The sequence below is a fragment of the Lissotriton vulgaris genome, chromosome 2_1 (assembly GCF_964263255.1).
Source record: "Lissotriton vulgaris chromosome 2_1, aLisVul1.2, whole genome shotgun sequence".
Taxonomy (NCBI): Eukaryota; Metazoa; Chordata; class Amphibia; order Caudata; family Salamandridae; genus Lissotriton; species Lissotriton vulgaris.
Window position 1 is genome coordinate 656808994 of NC_141687.1, and position 15556 is coordinate 656824549.

Below are 15556 nucleotides of genomic sequence, written 5' to 3' on the forward strand. Positions count from 1 at the left end.
AGAAGAGCAGGCACCGTGCGGTCAGCTGCCCTGTTGAAACCCGAATCAGGAGTTCCTAAGGTACTATTGACCTTGATCTCAGAGTATTTACTCTGATGCCACTCCGAATTGGGAAACACCTGATTCCCACTGTATATATTTTTAAGGTCCTGAAGAAAGCCCTACGACCCATCAGGGGCAACAAAAGGGCTGAAACATGTTGACCGTAGATCTGGACATTTATAGCGCAACAGACTCATAATCAGTCCTCCCTGCTCGAACCCCACTTTTAAACAATCTTCCTATACACCAGATGGAATAAAAATGTTACTTCTTAGGTAGTATGAGGACGACTTTTTAACACCACACCTCACTTGAGCACCTTTCACCCACCAAACGATCTCTGATCACTACTGTATAAAGCAGTGGTTCCCTCCTGGTGAAGGAAGCATAAAAAGAGACCCAATGATGATGCTATTACGTATTTAAAAAAGGCGGAGAATCAAGATAAACCGCCATGCGATCTACCTACGTGAATGAGGGTTCTCTAAGTACCACTTTTGGGTACTGACGGATAGAACACAGAGGACCCTGGTTACAGGTACAAGTGATCCATTCCCCATTGATTAAGAATTACTGACAGGAAGCTGAATGGATCTCAGCTTCTTCTAGCTCCCTCCCTTCCCTGATTGAAACAAAATAGTCAATGCTCATGTTCCACAGCAAGCATCTCACGCTATTGTTTGTTACTATCTGGAAAACTAGAATGGTGCTATCTGGGGACAGGATTATCATGCAAAAGTATGGAACAAACTGCGCCTCAGACACATTCCCTCTCGTCTTTGCTGTTTTTTTTGTAAAAGCTTTAGTTTTTAATTTTTAATTAATTTTTACACAGGTTTTTAGCATTAAGGCAGTTTGTTGTGCTATTTTCTTTACAGTTCCATACATGTGTACTTTATAAATAAAATACTGCTTACATAATGTAACACAGATCCTGATTCAAGTTTGCATTTATTTTGTACGTTTTTTGTCAGCCAGTATCTGAGTTCAAACCTACAAACAAATGCTAGAGTAAGACTCCGAGAGTCAAGAGCTACATAGAGAGTAACTTGGTTATCCACTTGGAGTGCAATAGCACATGAGGCGTTAGCTGTTTGTGGTTGACGACGGTACCCTACGCAAATAGTGCCCCAGAAGATATAACACCACCAGATCAATGGCAGGACGAAGACCTCACGGTCTGAAACCACATTTCCTCTCTTATGGTTGGGCTTCCTAAGTTTAAGAAGATCCCTATAAACTTGGACATATGCCTCCTTCAAAGGTTTTTTGGGGGCGGGAGGAACCTCCTATCAAAACTTTACTTGAGGAAGACTCCCTTGCTGAAATTCAGATTGGGTATTACATCTGGCCTTCAGCATTGCCAGTTGAGGATGTTAGCAGAGCCAGTGGAATAAGTGGGTGGAGCCGGGGAAGTGGGTGTGGCCTTCTAAAAAAATGTGAGCACCTGGACTTAATATTTTACAAATTAAGCGCAGGGAGGATGGAGATGGATATGGTCTCCAATATAAGTTGGATCAGTGATAGTGTATGTGGTTAGTCACTCTAAAATTTACGTCACTTCCTTTAATTCAGTTCTGCTATTTAACGTGTTACTCCTTGACATAAAAATCCTGTATGACAATACAAAAATAAGTATTGCATGTATAAGCCTATAATGCGGTTGTGTCGTAGCTCTCTGGTAATTCTGTGCTTGCTGTACCTTTTTCCTTTACCCTGACCCTGCACTCATCAAAGGTTTGTCTGCAATCATTTTGTCTGTAACCCTGCATCTTTTTTTAAAGATTTTTTGTCCATTCGCCTGGAGTCGGGTGTAAAAAAGCCAGCATTAATACAAACACACACTCTGAAATAGCTTCTAATGAAGTGGCCACATCAAAATAGCCACTTTTCCCTCGCATATATGAGCAAACATAAAGCACCCTCAATAAAGATTTAGTTAAACTGCAGCCAATAACATAATGATAACTGAAAGTCTATTATAATCTGTATGTTTTATGGCATGTGTTACGCCTGCAGTAGTCTCTTAATCGTCACCTGTTTCTCCAATGGCCATGTCTTTAATAGTGGCGGTATTAGAATGGCAAATTATTGCACCGGCAAGTCGTTTCCAATACCATTCTTTCCATATTCCTTGGATTAATACCTCTAAAATCCGTCAGGGCCGTGGGTCAGAAACATTTACAAACATCTGCAGCATAAATTATTCAAGTCCGAAAGAATTATCCCAGTTGTCAAACATGGTTTGTCTGTGTTCCGTAAAATGTAACTTGATATTGAGGCGATTAAATATCTGAAACAAATTAGATGGTATGTTGTGCTATGTTACATTATTGTATGCCAGGCTGCTATATATAGCGTGCATTCAGCTATTAATACGGCCTCGCAGCGCTAAGCCACCAGACAGAAAATTCTAGTTTAAGCAGTAGGTCATTATAGCTTCTTCTGCTTAGGGTTTATTCGGTTTTGATTAGAACCAGTGGAAGGTATTTACCTTCGCCTTGCACCCAAAGATCTCCCAACCCTATAGGCCAACGAAATGGCTGCCACAATAAAGGAATGCAAGCTTGAAAACAGAGGACATTTCAAACCTATACAAAGTTCAAAAGCAAGGGAAAGTGACTAAATGATTATCTTTAGACACCAACGCACGTATATTTCTACCTAATCTGCCTGTCCTCTTTAATTAAAAATAAAAGTAGGTCTTGTAATTACCTAAAACGAGCAGGAATAGTGAAAGCTCTTGATGCCCCCGACATTCAAAACAAATAAGGCATCTTCCCATCACAGTGAAATGTAAGACACACGTGTAGGGGGTCATGCTGGGAAGAACATCCGCTCGGCTATGGTTGGATTGCTTGATTGTCAGGATGTACTGGGATCTACTTTACATATGTATCATTTCACTAATGAGACCAATTAAGTTATACGAATTGTATAGCTTGAAAACGTGAATGTGATGCAGATTTAACACAAGCCATGACAGGAAAAGACTGTATACTTGATCTATGTCAGCAGACTGTCCCAAGATTGTTAGGAAAAAAACGTGTTCCTACGAATTTATGTTATTATGCGAAGGAAACAAATTCTATGCAACTTCATTTATCATCAATGCATGTGATGTTTCTTGTCCCTCTCGTAAACCACTCAGACAAAAAGAATTTCCCTAATACAATAAAATTACTATATTTTTAAAGCACTACACTATTTATGTGACTCTATCTTTTACGTATTAGTTTCATTTGTGAAACAACATGAAATACAGATTTGAGTAATCCTTTATATTCTGTGAACAGCCGAATATATAGTGTTCCTCCAGTGGGCGAGAGGTGTTTCACATAAACGTTTCACGGTGGGGAATAAATGACATGCTCTGACAAAAGTGTTAACAAATGGATTTTATTCAAATTGGCGTTAATCCCTATTATTTAAGAAAGTAGATAAGCCTGTCCCGGTGCTAATCATATCTTGCATTGCTATCTCCAATCCCTTTCTTGTTTCATTGTGTGCATGTTCAATGAACAAAAGGAGTATCATTTTCTTTGTTTTGTTTGCTTTTACTGCCCATGTGATGTATTACTTTTATGCTTCATTAATTATATGCAAATAAACTATAACAGAGAGGTAACAATCTACATCTTTAGAATCCTTATGTAAACTAGATATCTTATAGAGATACAGTACATCCTTGCAGCCAGACATCAGGAACTTAGCTGTAAACCTCCATTTGATTGGATATGCGCTCTGCAAAGTGTCTTTACAATAGGATGGCACAATTACAATACAGCTGCCTCACATATATTTTTTCAGGGCGGTAAATCAAAAATGTAAATATATTAAGAAACCGAATGCATTTAAGCAGCAGTTTTTAAGCCGCATAAAAACAGTGAGGGGGCTCTAAAAGGGATGTGGCCTAAGAAGCTCATCTGAGAAACCTCCATTAGTAACTTTCACGTGTCAATTAGGGCAGAACCTAACTAGACCCATCTCCCAAGGATTTCACGATTTTGCCCTCAAAAAACCTATTTAAAACATTGTTTTAAAAATCACTTGCTTTTCATAAAAGTCACAACAACATTGCAATTATTGGAGGAGGAGCTACGCAGGGAAACAAGATGGCTGCATAAGCTCCCGGCTCCGCCGACCTCCGCCAGCAGCTCGTATATCCTGCAATTTATCCTGCTTTTACACCTGACTCCCGTGTACGCGAGGAGTTACTGACTCTGAAGGTGCAATCCCGAACTTTTTAACATATCGGGTGACGAAGATACGCCGTGTTTCATTCTCAGCCTAACTCAGCGTGGAAGCCGGGGCCTCGATTTCCAACCCACCCGGGCTGGAGTTGAACAACATCGGCTGTGGACTTTGGGATTCGTCCGGTCTCTCGAACGGAGACACACTTTACTTGTTTCCAATGGCGATTTAATATCCTGTCTACACCGCAGACGCCGCAGCGTGGCTCTTCGGTTGCTGCGGTCCTGTATCCGACGCCTGGAGACACCTTAAGCTTCTCGGGGGTGACGGACCGGAGCCCTGACTAGCGGCGAAGGTGTGGAAATCGTGAGGTGAGGGCGCCCATTGTTGTTGTCTGCTCCGGTTGTGCCTGCTACCCCGGAGTAGTCGACCTCCGGGGTTCATATCCTGCTCTGTAACTTCATGAGAGGAGATGGAGGGGACAGAAGGCATGCCATCGCTGCATGCCGTAATGGCGGCCATTGAGGCGGTCCACTCACAGATCATGGTCCAATACCAGACACTGTCTGCAACAATGGACAATATCTGCCGGAGACCGGACGGTGACTTTTCGGCATTATTTCAGCCAGCTGTACTACGCATGGACCATTGTGGGCTCAACTTCGAGGACCCTGTGCGGAAGCCGGACTCCGTGTGCGCTGCTGATCCCTACAGGATGGTTCGCGCGCCTGTGAACATTGTTAGCTTCCCCTGCTTGAGCCATAACCCACTGAACATTGCCATGGACAACCTTGAGTGCCTCAACAAGATCACCAGTGGTTCTCGGAGAGCTTCATTATCCTTCCATGCTTTTCCTCACTTGCTTTGTGGATACCATGCACTTTTATCCTTTTTTCGACTCACTCGTACTGACTTGAACTTTTATGAACGCTCTGCTGCCTTCACTGTTGTTGTGGTCTGGATTATAAGTGCTCTGGTTAATAATCGTACCGGCCAGGGTTAACTTGTGTCTTTTTTGGGTTTGGCATAATATTTTACCTCGCTGCTGGGATTGTGACCTGGAATGTACAAGAGTTGGGTTTTGTGTATCATGCTTCCCCGGACTGATTTTATATTTCGCTGCATTCTATTTTGACCGTGTTTCGGGGTGGTGTCCTCTGGTGGAGGGTAAAGGAGTCTGGGAGTGTGTTTTTATCTCTCCTCCTCCGCTTTTCCTTTCTTTTAGGGATCTTTCTGGGCGACAGGCACGCCGCTAGTGGGTTAGGCCGTAGCCATTGCAGGGGTGCAGGGTGGGGGGGGGGGGTTTGTTCTTTTGCCTTTGTTTTGTTATATGGCCCCTTTTTCCTTCTTCTTCTCTCTTTTTAGGGTATTCCAATGGCGACGGGCACGCTGCTAGTGGGGTAGGCCGTAGCCATTGCAGGGGTGCAGGGTGTGGGGGGGTTGTTATTTTGCCTTTGTTTTGTTCTATGGCCCCTTTCTTCTTCTTGCAGTGTCCGGTAGCAGTACTTTCTGTTTCATCCTGGAGTATGCAAGTGGGCGGGGTCTGAGGGTGGGCGGCTACGATGAGAGATTGGTTTGTTTGGTTCTTTACCCTCCTTGAGCTAGCTAGCGCTTGCGTCTTTACTGTCCCTTTAAGTTGGTCCGCGACCACCTTCCTACACCTTCCCACCTTTATTATGTCTTTGAATGTGTGGCTCCGGATATCCTGTATCTTCTTCTTTATCTTGTCTCTGGGGGGGGTTAAATGCAAAATGAAAACCTTATGAATAACATGCGATCTGCACTGTGTTCAATGCAACATATATCCTGTACCGCTGCCGGACCTCAGGGTTGCCGGCTGAAGAGCTGTGTTATTGCACTCTTATACGTATCCCCTAAATGCAGTGTCCAGCCCCTGTGGTTGTAGATCTACTCCTGTACTTTTTGTGAATGATATAAATAAAGGTTTTTAAAAAAAACAAAAAAAAAACATTGCAATTATTTTTTTTTTAAATGTGATCGACCCTCTTTTATTGGTGCTGCCCTACCGCTGGGTCAACAAGAAGATGGTGAGCAGTCTCTCTCCTGTGTGGCATAGTGATGCCATTAGGATAGTCCTGTGAGACCAGCACCCCTGTAGCCTTCCTCAACTTCAACAGGCAATGACTGCCATAGACCAAGATCAGCAGGTAGGTGCAAATTCCTGACACACTTGGCAGCGCCCTGTTCGCCCTCCACTGACTACCCCCTGTAGCTTCAGTCCCTCTCCCCAATTGCCCTGTGGGCCTTTGTACTACCATGTCATATCTGGTCTCCAACTTATTTCCTAGACCTCTGTCTACTGTAGCCATTATAGCCCAGTGTCTCCATTGCCCCCTTCCCTCACTGCCCAGTATCACCTCTGGCTATACTCCCCCAGTTTGTCCTGTCTCACCTGTACCATGTCATATCTGGTCTCCAACTTCCTTTTTTAGACCTCTGTCTACTGTAGCCCTCATAGCCCAGTGTCTCAATGGCCCTCTTCCCTCACTGCCCAATGTCACCTCTGGCTATACTCCCCCAGTTTGTCCTGTCTCAGCTCTGTCACCTGCTGCCCAATCTTACCGCTAACCCCAATGCACCTTAGCCCCTATGTATCACCTCTGGCCTTCTCCCCCCCCGGAGACTGTGAGGCATATTTGTCATAGTGTTATGTTGCCCATGAGCCATGCAAAGAGCTGTAAGGGCGACGCAACACTAACGTCAGACTTATCAAGCCATGCAAGGCCAACTTACATGGCTTTATAAATCTTGAGCAACACAAAGCAGCGCAATTCGCTAGCTTGTGTTACTCTGCCCCTGGAAGGAGTTCCATTGGTGTAGCGTGGGAGTTCCCACACACCCACCCTTGGATTTTGTTGAATTCCCAGATTTACCATTAGTTGTAGACCTGGGAATGCATCAAAATGCTACACCTCTCCAGGTGAGGTGCATCGAGGAAAAATATCTTTATTTTTCCTCTCTTTTTATGATGCATTCTGCAGCACACATAGAAAGAGAAAATTGCCTGTCAAGATTGATTTTGTGCAGGAAGGTGTCCCTTCCTCCACAAAAACAATCCTGTTTACAACTCAGGCACCTGTGTTGGGACTAGGCAGTCAAAGGTGGGCCCCCTATCCCCACTGCCTCATGTTAGCTCTGGCCACCATCCCTCATGCTGTCCTGCATCTCTTCTGGCCAACATTTTCTCACTGTCCTGTGTTACTCTGGCCCTGTGAGAGAGAGAGAGAGAGAGAGAGAGAGCGAGAGAGAGAGAGAGAGAGAGAGAGAGAGAGAGAGAGAGAGAGAGAGAGAGAGAGACAGCAGAGGTTTGACATTTAAATCCACACTTGCTCTAGCACTAATTTGTGATTTTTTTTGCCAAAAAATATGCCAGTCCAGGAGGATTGGTCTAATATCATAATAACCACTGTGTCATTTTGTACCCGTGTACCAATGCACAGTTCTTGCGATGTTGCATCTTAACTGTGGTAGTTAACAGATAGGCAAGTGTTATTTTATATCTTCAGCTCGTGAAGGGCCCTATTTGTTAAATATTTGTTTTTTAGCTTTATCAGGGCTCAGCTCTGGCTAGCCTTTGCCTTCTTCGAGAACCCATCAGCAATGTGGCAAGATGTGATGACTGAAACTGCATTGTGTATGTTACCACCCTTGGCCAACCTTCAGACAGTAACTCCAAGATGGTGATTAATGCTCTGATTACTTAAATATTTACTATTCCTTGACCTAGTCTCATCATCCTGGGTGTCATGATCCGAGACACAGCCCCCCCCCCCCAGGCTCTCAAAGTATTGCTTTTTTAAATCCTCAATTCGCAATACACATAAGAGGTCATCTCCCCTTAACATATCTGGATAAATATCAAGCAAAATGAGCTACTAATACCCATCACTCCCAATTAGGGATGGTGAGAAGGAAGAATGGTATAAAGAAAAGTAGGACTCAGCATGATGAAGATTACAGGTAAGCAAACAGACCATTACAAGCAGTATAAGAGGGCATTGATTTATACTCATAAACATTATGCAGCAAGCATGAACATTCTATTTTCAAAAATAGCACAAAATCAGAAATAACACTGCCTCAGTACCAAGACCAGCACAACCAAAGGAAGCACCAGACCTCAAAACCTGTAGCATGCACTGGATCATCAAAGGTTGTTAATGTATTTTATAGATCAATCAATCAATCAGGATTTATAAAGGGTGGCTAATCACCGAATAGGGTATAAAGGTGCATGCAGGCCCCGGAGGCTTATTCGAACAATGAGACCTTGAGGGCCATTCAGAGTTTTGTAAGTGAGGTGAGTGTCTGTAGGAGCAAGGTCTTTGCTGCAATGGGGGAGAAGGATCATCCTCCACATCTGCTTCAGTGGATGCAGGGAGCATGGACAAGTGAAAGGGAAGTGGAGCCTAGTCTTCTCAATGGTTGGTGGAAGATCAGGCTGTGGTTAATGTAGGTGGGTCCTTGGTTGTGTAGAGCCTTGGGTGCGTGGGTCAGCAGATTGAATTGGCATCTCTTCTGTATGGTGAGCCAGTGGAGTTTCCTGAGGTGGGGTGTGATGTGATTCATCAGAGAAGGCCAAGGATGAGTCAGGTTGCAGCGTTCTGTGTGGTCTGAAGTCTCTGTAGATGTTGTGCATCAATTCCTACGTAGAGGGCATTGTCGTAGTCCAGTCATCTTGTGATGAGGGTTTGTGTCACTGTGTGCCTCATGTTTAGGGGTAGCCACTTGAATATCTTATGTAGCATGTGCAGAGTGAGAAAGCAGGCAGTGGAGACGGTGTTGATCTGTGATTTCATGGTGAGCTTGTTGTCAAAGATGATTCTGAGGTTTCTGGCATGGTTGGAGGGAGTGGGTGTGGGTCCTAGGTCTGATGGCCACCAGGAGTCATTCCATGTGTTGCTGATGTTGTTGCCAAAGGTCAGTGCTTCCGTCTTGTCTGTGTTCAGCTGCAGGCAGTTCTTCTTCATCCAGTCGGCAACGTTTGTCATGCATTTTAGCATGTTAGTTGTCTTTTCACTGCAGCAGGCTTTATTAAGTATTTTAGTCAGCACTTATAATGCAAGCTAAACCTATTTGCCACTTCCTGTTTGAGATGGCGCCTGTAAGAAATTGGGTTGTTGCTTGGCTGGGTGTTAGCTCTGTGCAAGCAGCAACCACAATCCTTGTCAGGGACAAAGCCAATCGTAAATGAACCTGTGCTCAACCATTTGGTAGCTTGGCACTGAGCAATCAGGCTTACCTTAGAGGCAATGTGTAAAGTATTTGTGCAAAGCTTCACAAACAGCAATAAATTGAGAAACATCACACAAAAATGATCACATACCAAGTTAGAAAAATAGAGGTATTTTTGATAAATAAAACAAGTCCAAAACAACAAAGGTCCAATCAATAGAACCGGGGATATACAATTTTAAAGATTTTTGTGAAAATAGCTTCAAAGAGCAAAAAGGGCAAACTGTGGATATCTGGTCTTGTGGGACTGTGACAAAGTCACAAATTCAGCTTGACCACGCTGGAGAGCAGGCCATCTACAGGGACCCAGTTAGGGACACTGAACAAAGTACCTTAAATCCTGGTTTATGAAGCGGTGCAAAGGATTGCGATGAAGATGAGTTGCACAAAGGAAGAGATGCATCAGTTCCGAGGTGTGGCGAGGCTGTAATGCGAGGTCCTGCATTGTCGTTGAGTATCCTGTGGACAAGGGCTTGCGATTAAAAGTCTTGTGTTGAAGATGTGTTGCGTAGTCAGGTAGGATGCATCAGTTCAGAGGAGCTACGAGGCTGCGATGCAGAGTCTGGCATATTCATTGAGGCTGCCATCAACGAGGGAGAGCGTCACTCAGCGGCAGTTCCGAAAGAGGCTGCAGAGGCAGTGCGAGTCTTTGTGATTGGTTCCAATACAAGCAGCAGAGGCGATGCATTGGTTCTGCTCAGGGTAGCGCCACACAGCGGAGGAGATACGTCGGTTCCACTGAAAACACAGATGCACATTAGGCCCACTTCCAACGGCACACCCCTTCAGTGGCACCCCTTGGCAGGGTAGATCACAGATGGCAGAGTCCAGGTGCAGGTTTGTTAGAGGCCTGTTATTTCCCTGAGGCTTCAGATCAGATAGCCAGTCAACTAGCCTTTGGAGTCACTCTGAGGATCTGGGTTCAAGGGATTCAGGTCCAGTCCTTCTCACCCAGAAAAGAGGACAGCAGGCAGGTTAGCACAGCAGGGAAGCAGTTTCTTCAGGTCAGCAGTCCAACAGAGTGGCAGTTCTTTCAGCAGCAAAGCAGTCCTTCTTCCTGGCAGAGTATTCACAGGTCCAGAAGTGTATTGAGGAGTAGGTGCCTGAGGTCGAGATTGTATACCCAGTTGTGCCTTTGAAGTGGCAAGAAGCTTCTAGTGGCAGGCTTATGAAATGCACAGGTGCCCTGCCTTCCTTGCTCCAGACTAACTACAAGGGGTATGCAGCCCTCTGTGTGAAGGCAGGACACAGGCTATTTAAGTGTGAGTGGTGCTGGGCCCAGCTCTTTCCCGTCCTGCCAGTGATAGCTCATCCAGGCACACCTTAGCTCCCTATTGTGTGAAGCTCTCTGGGAGGAATCCACAAAGCCCACCTGTCAACTACATCCAGTCATGTGACCCAGAGACAGACTGCAGGCACTAAATGGCTATGGCAGGAAAATGGCAACTTTCTAAAACAATTCATTCACGTACTAGACTACTTTGAGTATTCATTCCAGGCAGTGGATTTTATACAGTGGGTTGGGGGACAGCATTATGTTTATTTAAGCATGTTTGTATAAGGGTGCGAGGTGGGATTGACGAGGGGTGAATTACTGGAGGCTGTAGGAGTATTCATATAACACAGATAGATTGTTTTGAGTAGTTGGTTAAGACATCTTTTTTGTTCATTTCAGTAACCCTTGACGAAGGGCCTTTGGGCCCAAAATGCATTGGGTGGAATTACATGAGCCTACTTGATATGAATGATTCATCCTCACGTGTTGCTGTCGAAAGCCCAGATGGGCATGCAGAAGGCATTTGAAAATGTTAAATAAAGAATCATGGTGAAATCATGCTGTCTTCGTAGTGATTTAGAATGTATGGATTAACTCTGGAATAAGGTTCTGACATAAAATATTGGTTTACTATTTGGTTCAAAATTGGAGTACTATATGAGGAGTAGCCTATTGTGAGGAAAAACTCCAGCACCACGCAGGGCGACTGATGGGTGAGAAAGCCATGTGCTTTTTTGGAAACTTTCTAAAAGTAGCATTTTCAAAATGCTATTTACTTAGGGGTTTAAAAATGTGGAAGGGTAGCAGCAAAAGGTTTATCTATTGAATAGTATAAAAACATTTGAAGCTTAATTTGAATCAATGAGTTAAAGAGCCAGTAGCCAATTGGGGACAAACAATTCAAAATACCTTTTGTAGCAGGTCAAACATTGGCAATGGGGTCTGGTTAGCAAGCCTCAGTGCACTCTCTGAGTCAAAAAAACAGCAGCTAATAGTCCAAATGAGGGTAAAAGTGGCAAGAAAATGCCTATTCCCTAAGAGCAGTAAAGAATGTATAAATCAGTGGAACACAAAGAACCTATATAATAATTTTAGGCATATGACTACAATCTTGCAGGAAGCACTTCATATTAATCATAGGCAATTGGATGTTTGTCAGTCAGAAGCTAATTTGAGCCTTGATGTGTAAAATTGTGATAAACAGCATTAAGTAGAACAATCAGAGCTGACATATAATCTAACTGACAGTGTTTCGAAACCCACTGACGTTAAAATGTATTAGCAAAGTAACACTGCAGTATGGGAAAACTTACATGAAGATAAATGTATTGAGATTATGGGGGTGATTTGGAGTTTGGTGAACAGGGTACTCTGTCACAAACATTACAGCGCTCCCTGTCCCCCAAACTCATGGGCTGGCCACCTCATTTAGAGTCCTGTGTACCATCAGTAGAGTGCACATTGGCTCCAATGAAGGAAAGCTCCCCCATATGGCCCATAGAGTAGGGGCTGTAGGAGTAAAGCCATCACACTGTCCACTCTTTCTGTAGAGAATACTGGCGGTCAGGGACAGAAATAATAATGACCTCCACACCCTGGGAGTAAACTCCCAGGGTGTGCCGGTCATTAGTTCTATGTTTTTCTTTAGCAAACCCCCAATTAGAGATGTTTGTTTTTGGAAAACAAAAGTTTGGGGAGTGGCAGCCATTCACCAAACATTCTGTGCTTTGAAGGAAAGCACAATGACAGTGGTTCCTTTTAATGTAGTGAGCTGACTGCTGGGCCAGCCATCATCGCTAAATAGGATAGACTGCTGCTCATCGTGGCTGATGTTAAGTCATCCACTACCCTGACAGATGGCACTCCCTCCTCCTAGGTCTAAATCAGACCCTAAGTCTAAAGGTGCCTTCCATATATTAGATATTCAGTGCGTAGCATGAATCGAGCTCTTGCTGCGCTGTACGTTGTTCAGGCTTTACTTCACAATCCAATATAAATCTTGGACTGCAGAATCTTAAACCACAATAGCAAACTTGTATCATCTCCTTAAGGCCACAGTCCGAGATTGAACCCGAGAATCATTTTGTAATGGGTCAGAACACTGGCACTGGGGTCAGGTTAGCAGGTCTCAGTGCACTCTCAGAGTCGAAAAAAATTGAAAATAATAATCCACATGTGGGTAAAAAGTGGGTTAAACCTGCAAAAAGGCCTGTTTCCTTACAGCAGTAAAGATGTCATAAATCTGTGGTGCAAGCACTGACACATGAGGTTATAGGAACACAAGGTATCTGTATTACAATAATAGGCATATGACTACAATCTTACAGCAAGCACTTTCCATTAATCAAAGGCACACATAAAGGAAGCTCAGTTGCACTACTGATTATCTCTTGGCCATCTTCTGCTCACCGCCAAAGCATACATCAGTTTTACTAGTCCTAAACGGGTGGCTAAATAGGACCCTGTTGGTGATTTCCCAATATTCTGACCCAGAGCACAACAAGCTATAACGTTTTTACTGGTTGGAAAGTCTTGCGAACCAACAGCTCGAGTAACACACTATTCTGTTTTTTATGAAAACAGTATTTTCTGAAATTATCAATCATTCTAATAATAATCTTGAATCAACATTTATTAAAAGCCACTTATTAAGAACTGCTAATTTACTTGACAGAAACATTTACCTTTTCCATTTCATCTTGTACTGCAACAATGTCACAGCTATCTTGCCCTGTTCCATTCTTGAAAACCAAAATTCTGACTGTGGGCTTTCTAGACAATTTTTTTAAGCGTTTGGAAAGGGCGGGCTTTGTCTTTCCTCTCCGAGTATCGCTGGGAAGCATCAGGCCATTCATTCTCCAGGTCACTGTTTTCATTAATGACAGGTGCTCTGAAAATAAAGGACGGAAATCAGTGTTTTCCTTGAAAATAAAAACTGCTATCATCATGTTCATCTCCCCCTCGGCTGCTCTTATTAAAATGGCTTCTCTCCACATAGCCGCTTGAGCGTTCAAAAACAGTACTTCAGCATCCCACTATGAGCGGCATAAGCTGTAGCAAGCTGTCTGCTCTGATATCCTACATAAATCATATTTCCTGATGGGAGCATCTGCTCAAGGTATCAGCAAGTAGTGCCACAATTTAGTCATGATTAAAATTCACCTTACCATGTCTCTATCACTGAGCAGTTTAACTTCTTACCTAAATGTAACAGCATCACTCGAGGTATGTTGACGATACGCCTACTTACCCTCAGCACAAGTGAATAGCATCTTTTACACAAATGTGCTGCTTTTAATGTTTTTCTTAAGACTCTACATTCCCTCACGCTAACCTTATTTTTAGATACCATTTAACTCATTTCCCAATAAATTATTTTTAGTGACAATCCCACATGATAACTTTTAGACGCAGTGGTTTCAGACTGACTAAGACACCTCGAAGCCAGTCAGAACCCACTGTTCCAAATAAAATGCGTACGGTGCACTTGTCCGATAACCTGTCCTCACCCTCTGCTAGTCTGGCACTGAGCAATCAGGCATATCCTCAGGGCTCGGGTGCAAAGCATTGGCACAACATCCCCTTCACAACACACTGCGTTTGCCACAATAAGACTCCCCGCCGAATGTATTAAAACACTTGTCTTTGTATTGCACACACACACCCTGAAATCTAAACAAGATACACATTGTATAGATGTTCTGCAGTTATATGCAACTGTCAAACTTCTCTATTGAAATAAAAATGAAACAACCATTGTATGTACACTTCACAGTGATATGCAATTGTTGGACTTTCCCTTTGCAGAAAAGTCAGTCAATAGTCTCTGACTACACCTAGTGTCCCAGCACCTCAGTCTTTCAACTCTACCAGCTAACGATACACGATGCGCCTGCTGGTGCCCTGTTGACTAGACAGTCAGAACCACCTACCACGAAAAGAAACAGTTACTTAGTTTCATCAATCCGGATTAGACCTCCAGGCGCCCAGCAGCACCTGCAGTAGGGAAAGATAAAAATCTCCCCCGCATACAAAAAGGTGGTGACACAGGAAGCTGGCACACTCCCCGTCTGGAGAAGTGTTTTTCCCTCAAGCGACGGTGTGACCTGCTGTAGGCCCCCGTCAGTCAGCTGCAGATACCCACAGGGCCCATGAAACCCTTCAGGTCTTGTCACAATGTTTTCTAAAACAAAGCACCCTGCAGCGTGGGTCCAGGGAGAAGGAGCCAATGACCTCAAAGGGAGGCCACAATGTCAGGCACTGTCGTCCTGCCAATCTGGAGGCTGAAGGCAGTCTCAGCTGCCGGCTCAGGTTGTCCCAACACCTCTTGGACAGCATACGTTCTGGAGAACAAGCAAGTGCCCTTGGTTCAAGCACAGGTCCCTCAGACTCTGCAAGCTTCCCCCACACTCCTCGAACTTCTTATGTTCTGGCACCTCAGATGCTGCTGATCTTTGCGCACACACTCCTCTTGCACAGCGAGATGATATTGTATGTAAGGACAGTCTTTGGCCCAATCACAACCACTTCTACCTGTCTTTGGGGCACACCGTGAAGTCCTTATGATCTCATGGAGACAGTCAGATCCTTTGTGTTCCAGGGATCTTGTGGCCAGGATGCCAAATTTCCGCCCCTGAGAGAGTACTTCGAGACCTAGGCCACAACAGTTGACACTGGCTGCTAAAGGCCAGCAATGTCCAGGCAAAATCTCCTTCTTGGGAGCACGACAAGCTCCAAGCCACCATAAGTCTGCAAACAGTCCAGTTGCAGTCCCTCCTGCCCTAATGA

The 15556-nt window shown here is 44.2% G+C and overlaps 1 protein-coding gene across 1 annotated transcript in view; it reads right to left on the reverse strand.

The window, feature by feature from the left end:
* The window catches only part of DCDC1 (doublecortin domain containing 1), a 1639395-nt gene that overhangs the window by 1449330 nt on the left and 174509 nt on the right, over positions 1-15556 (reverse strand). Inside the window, exon 6 of the mRNA XM_086955816.1 lies at positions 13453-13658. Coding sequence (XP_086811942.1) covers positions 13453-13658 — 206 coding nt within the window. The remainder of the gene's footprint in view (positions 1-13452; positions 13659-15556) is intronic.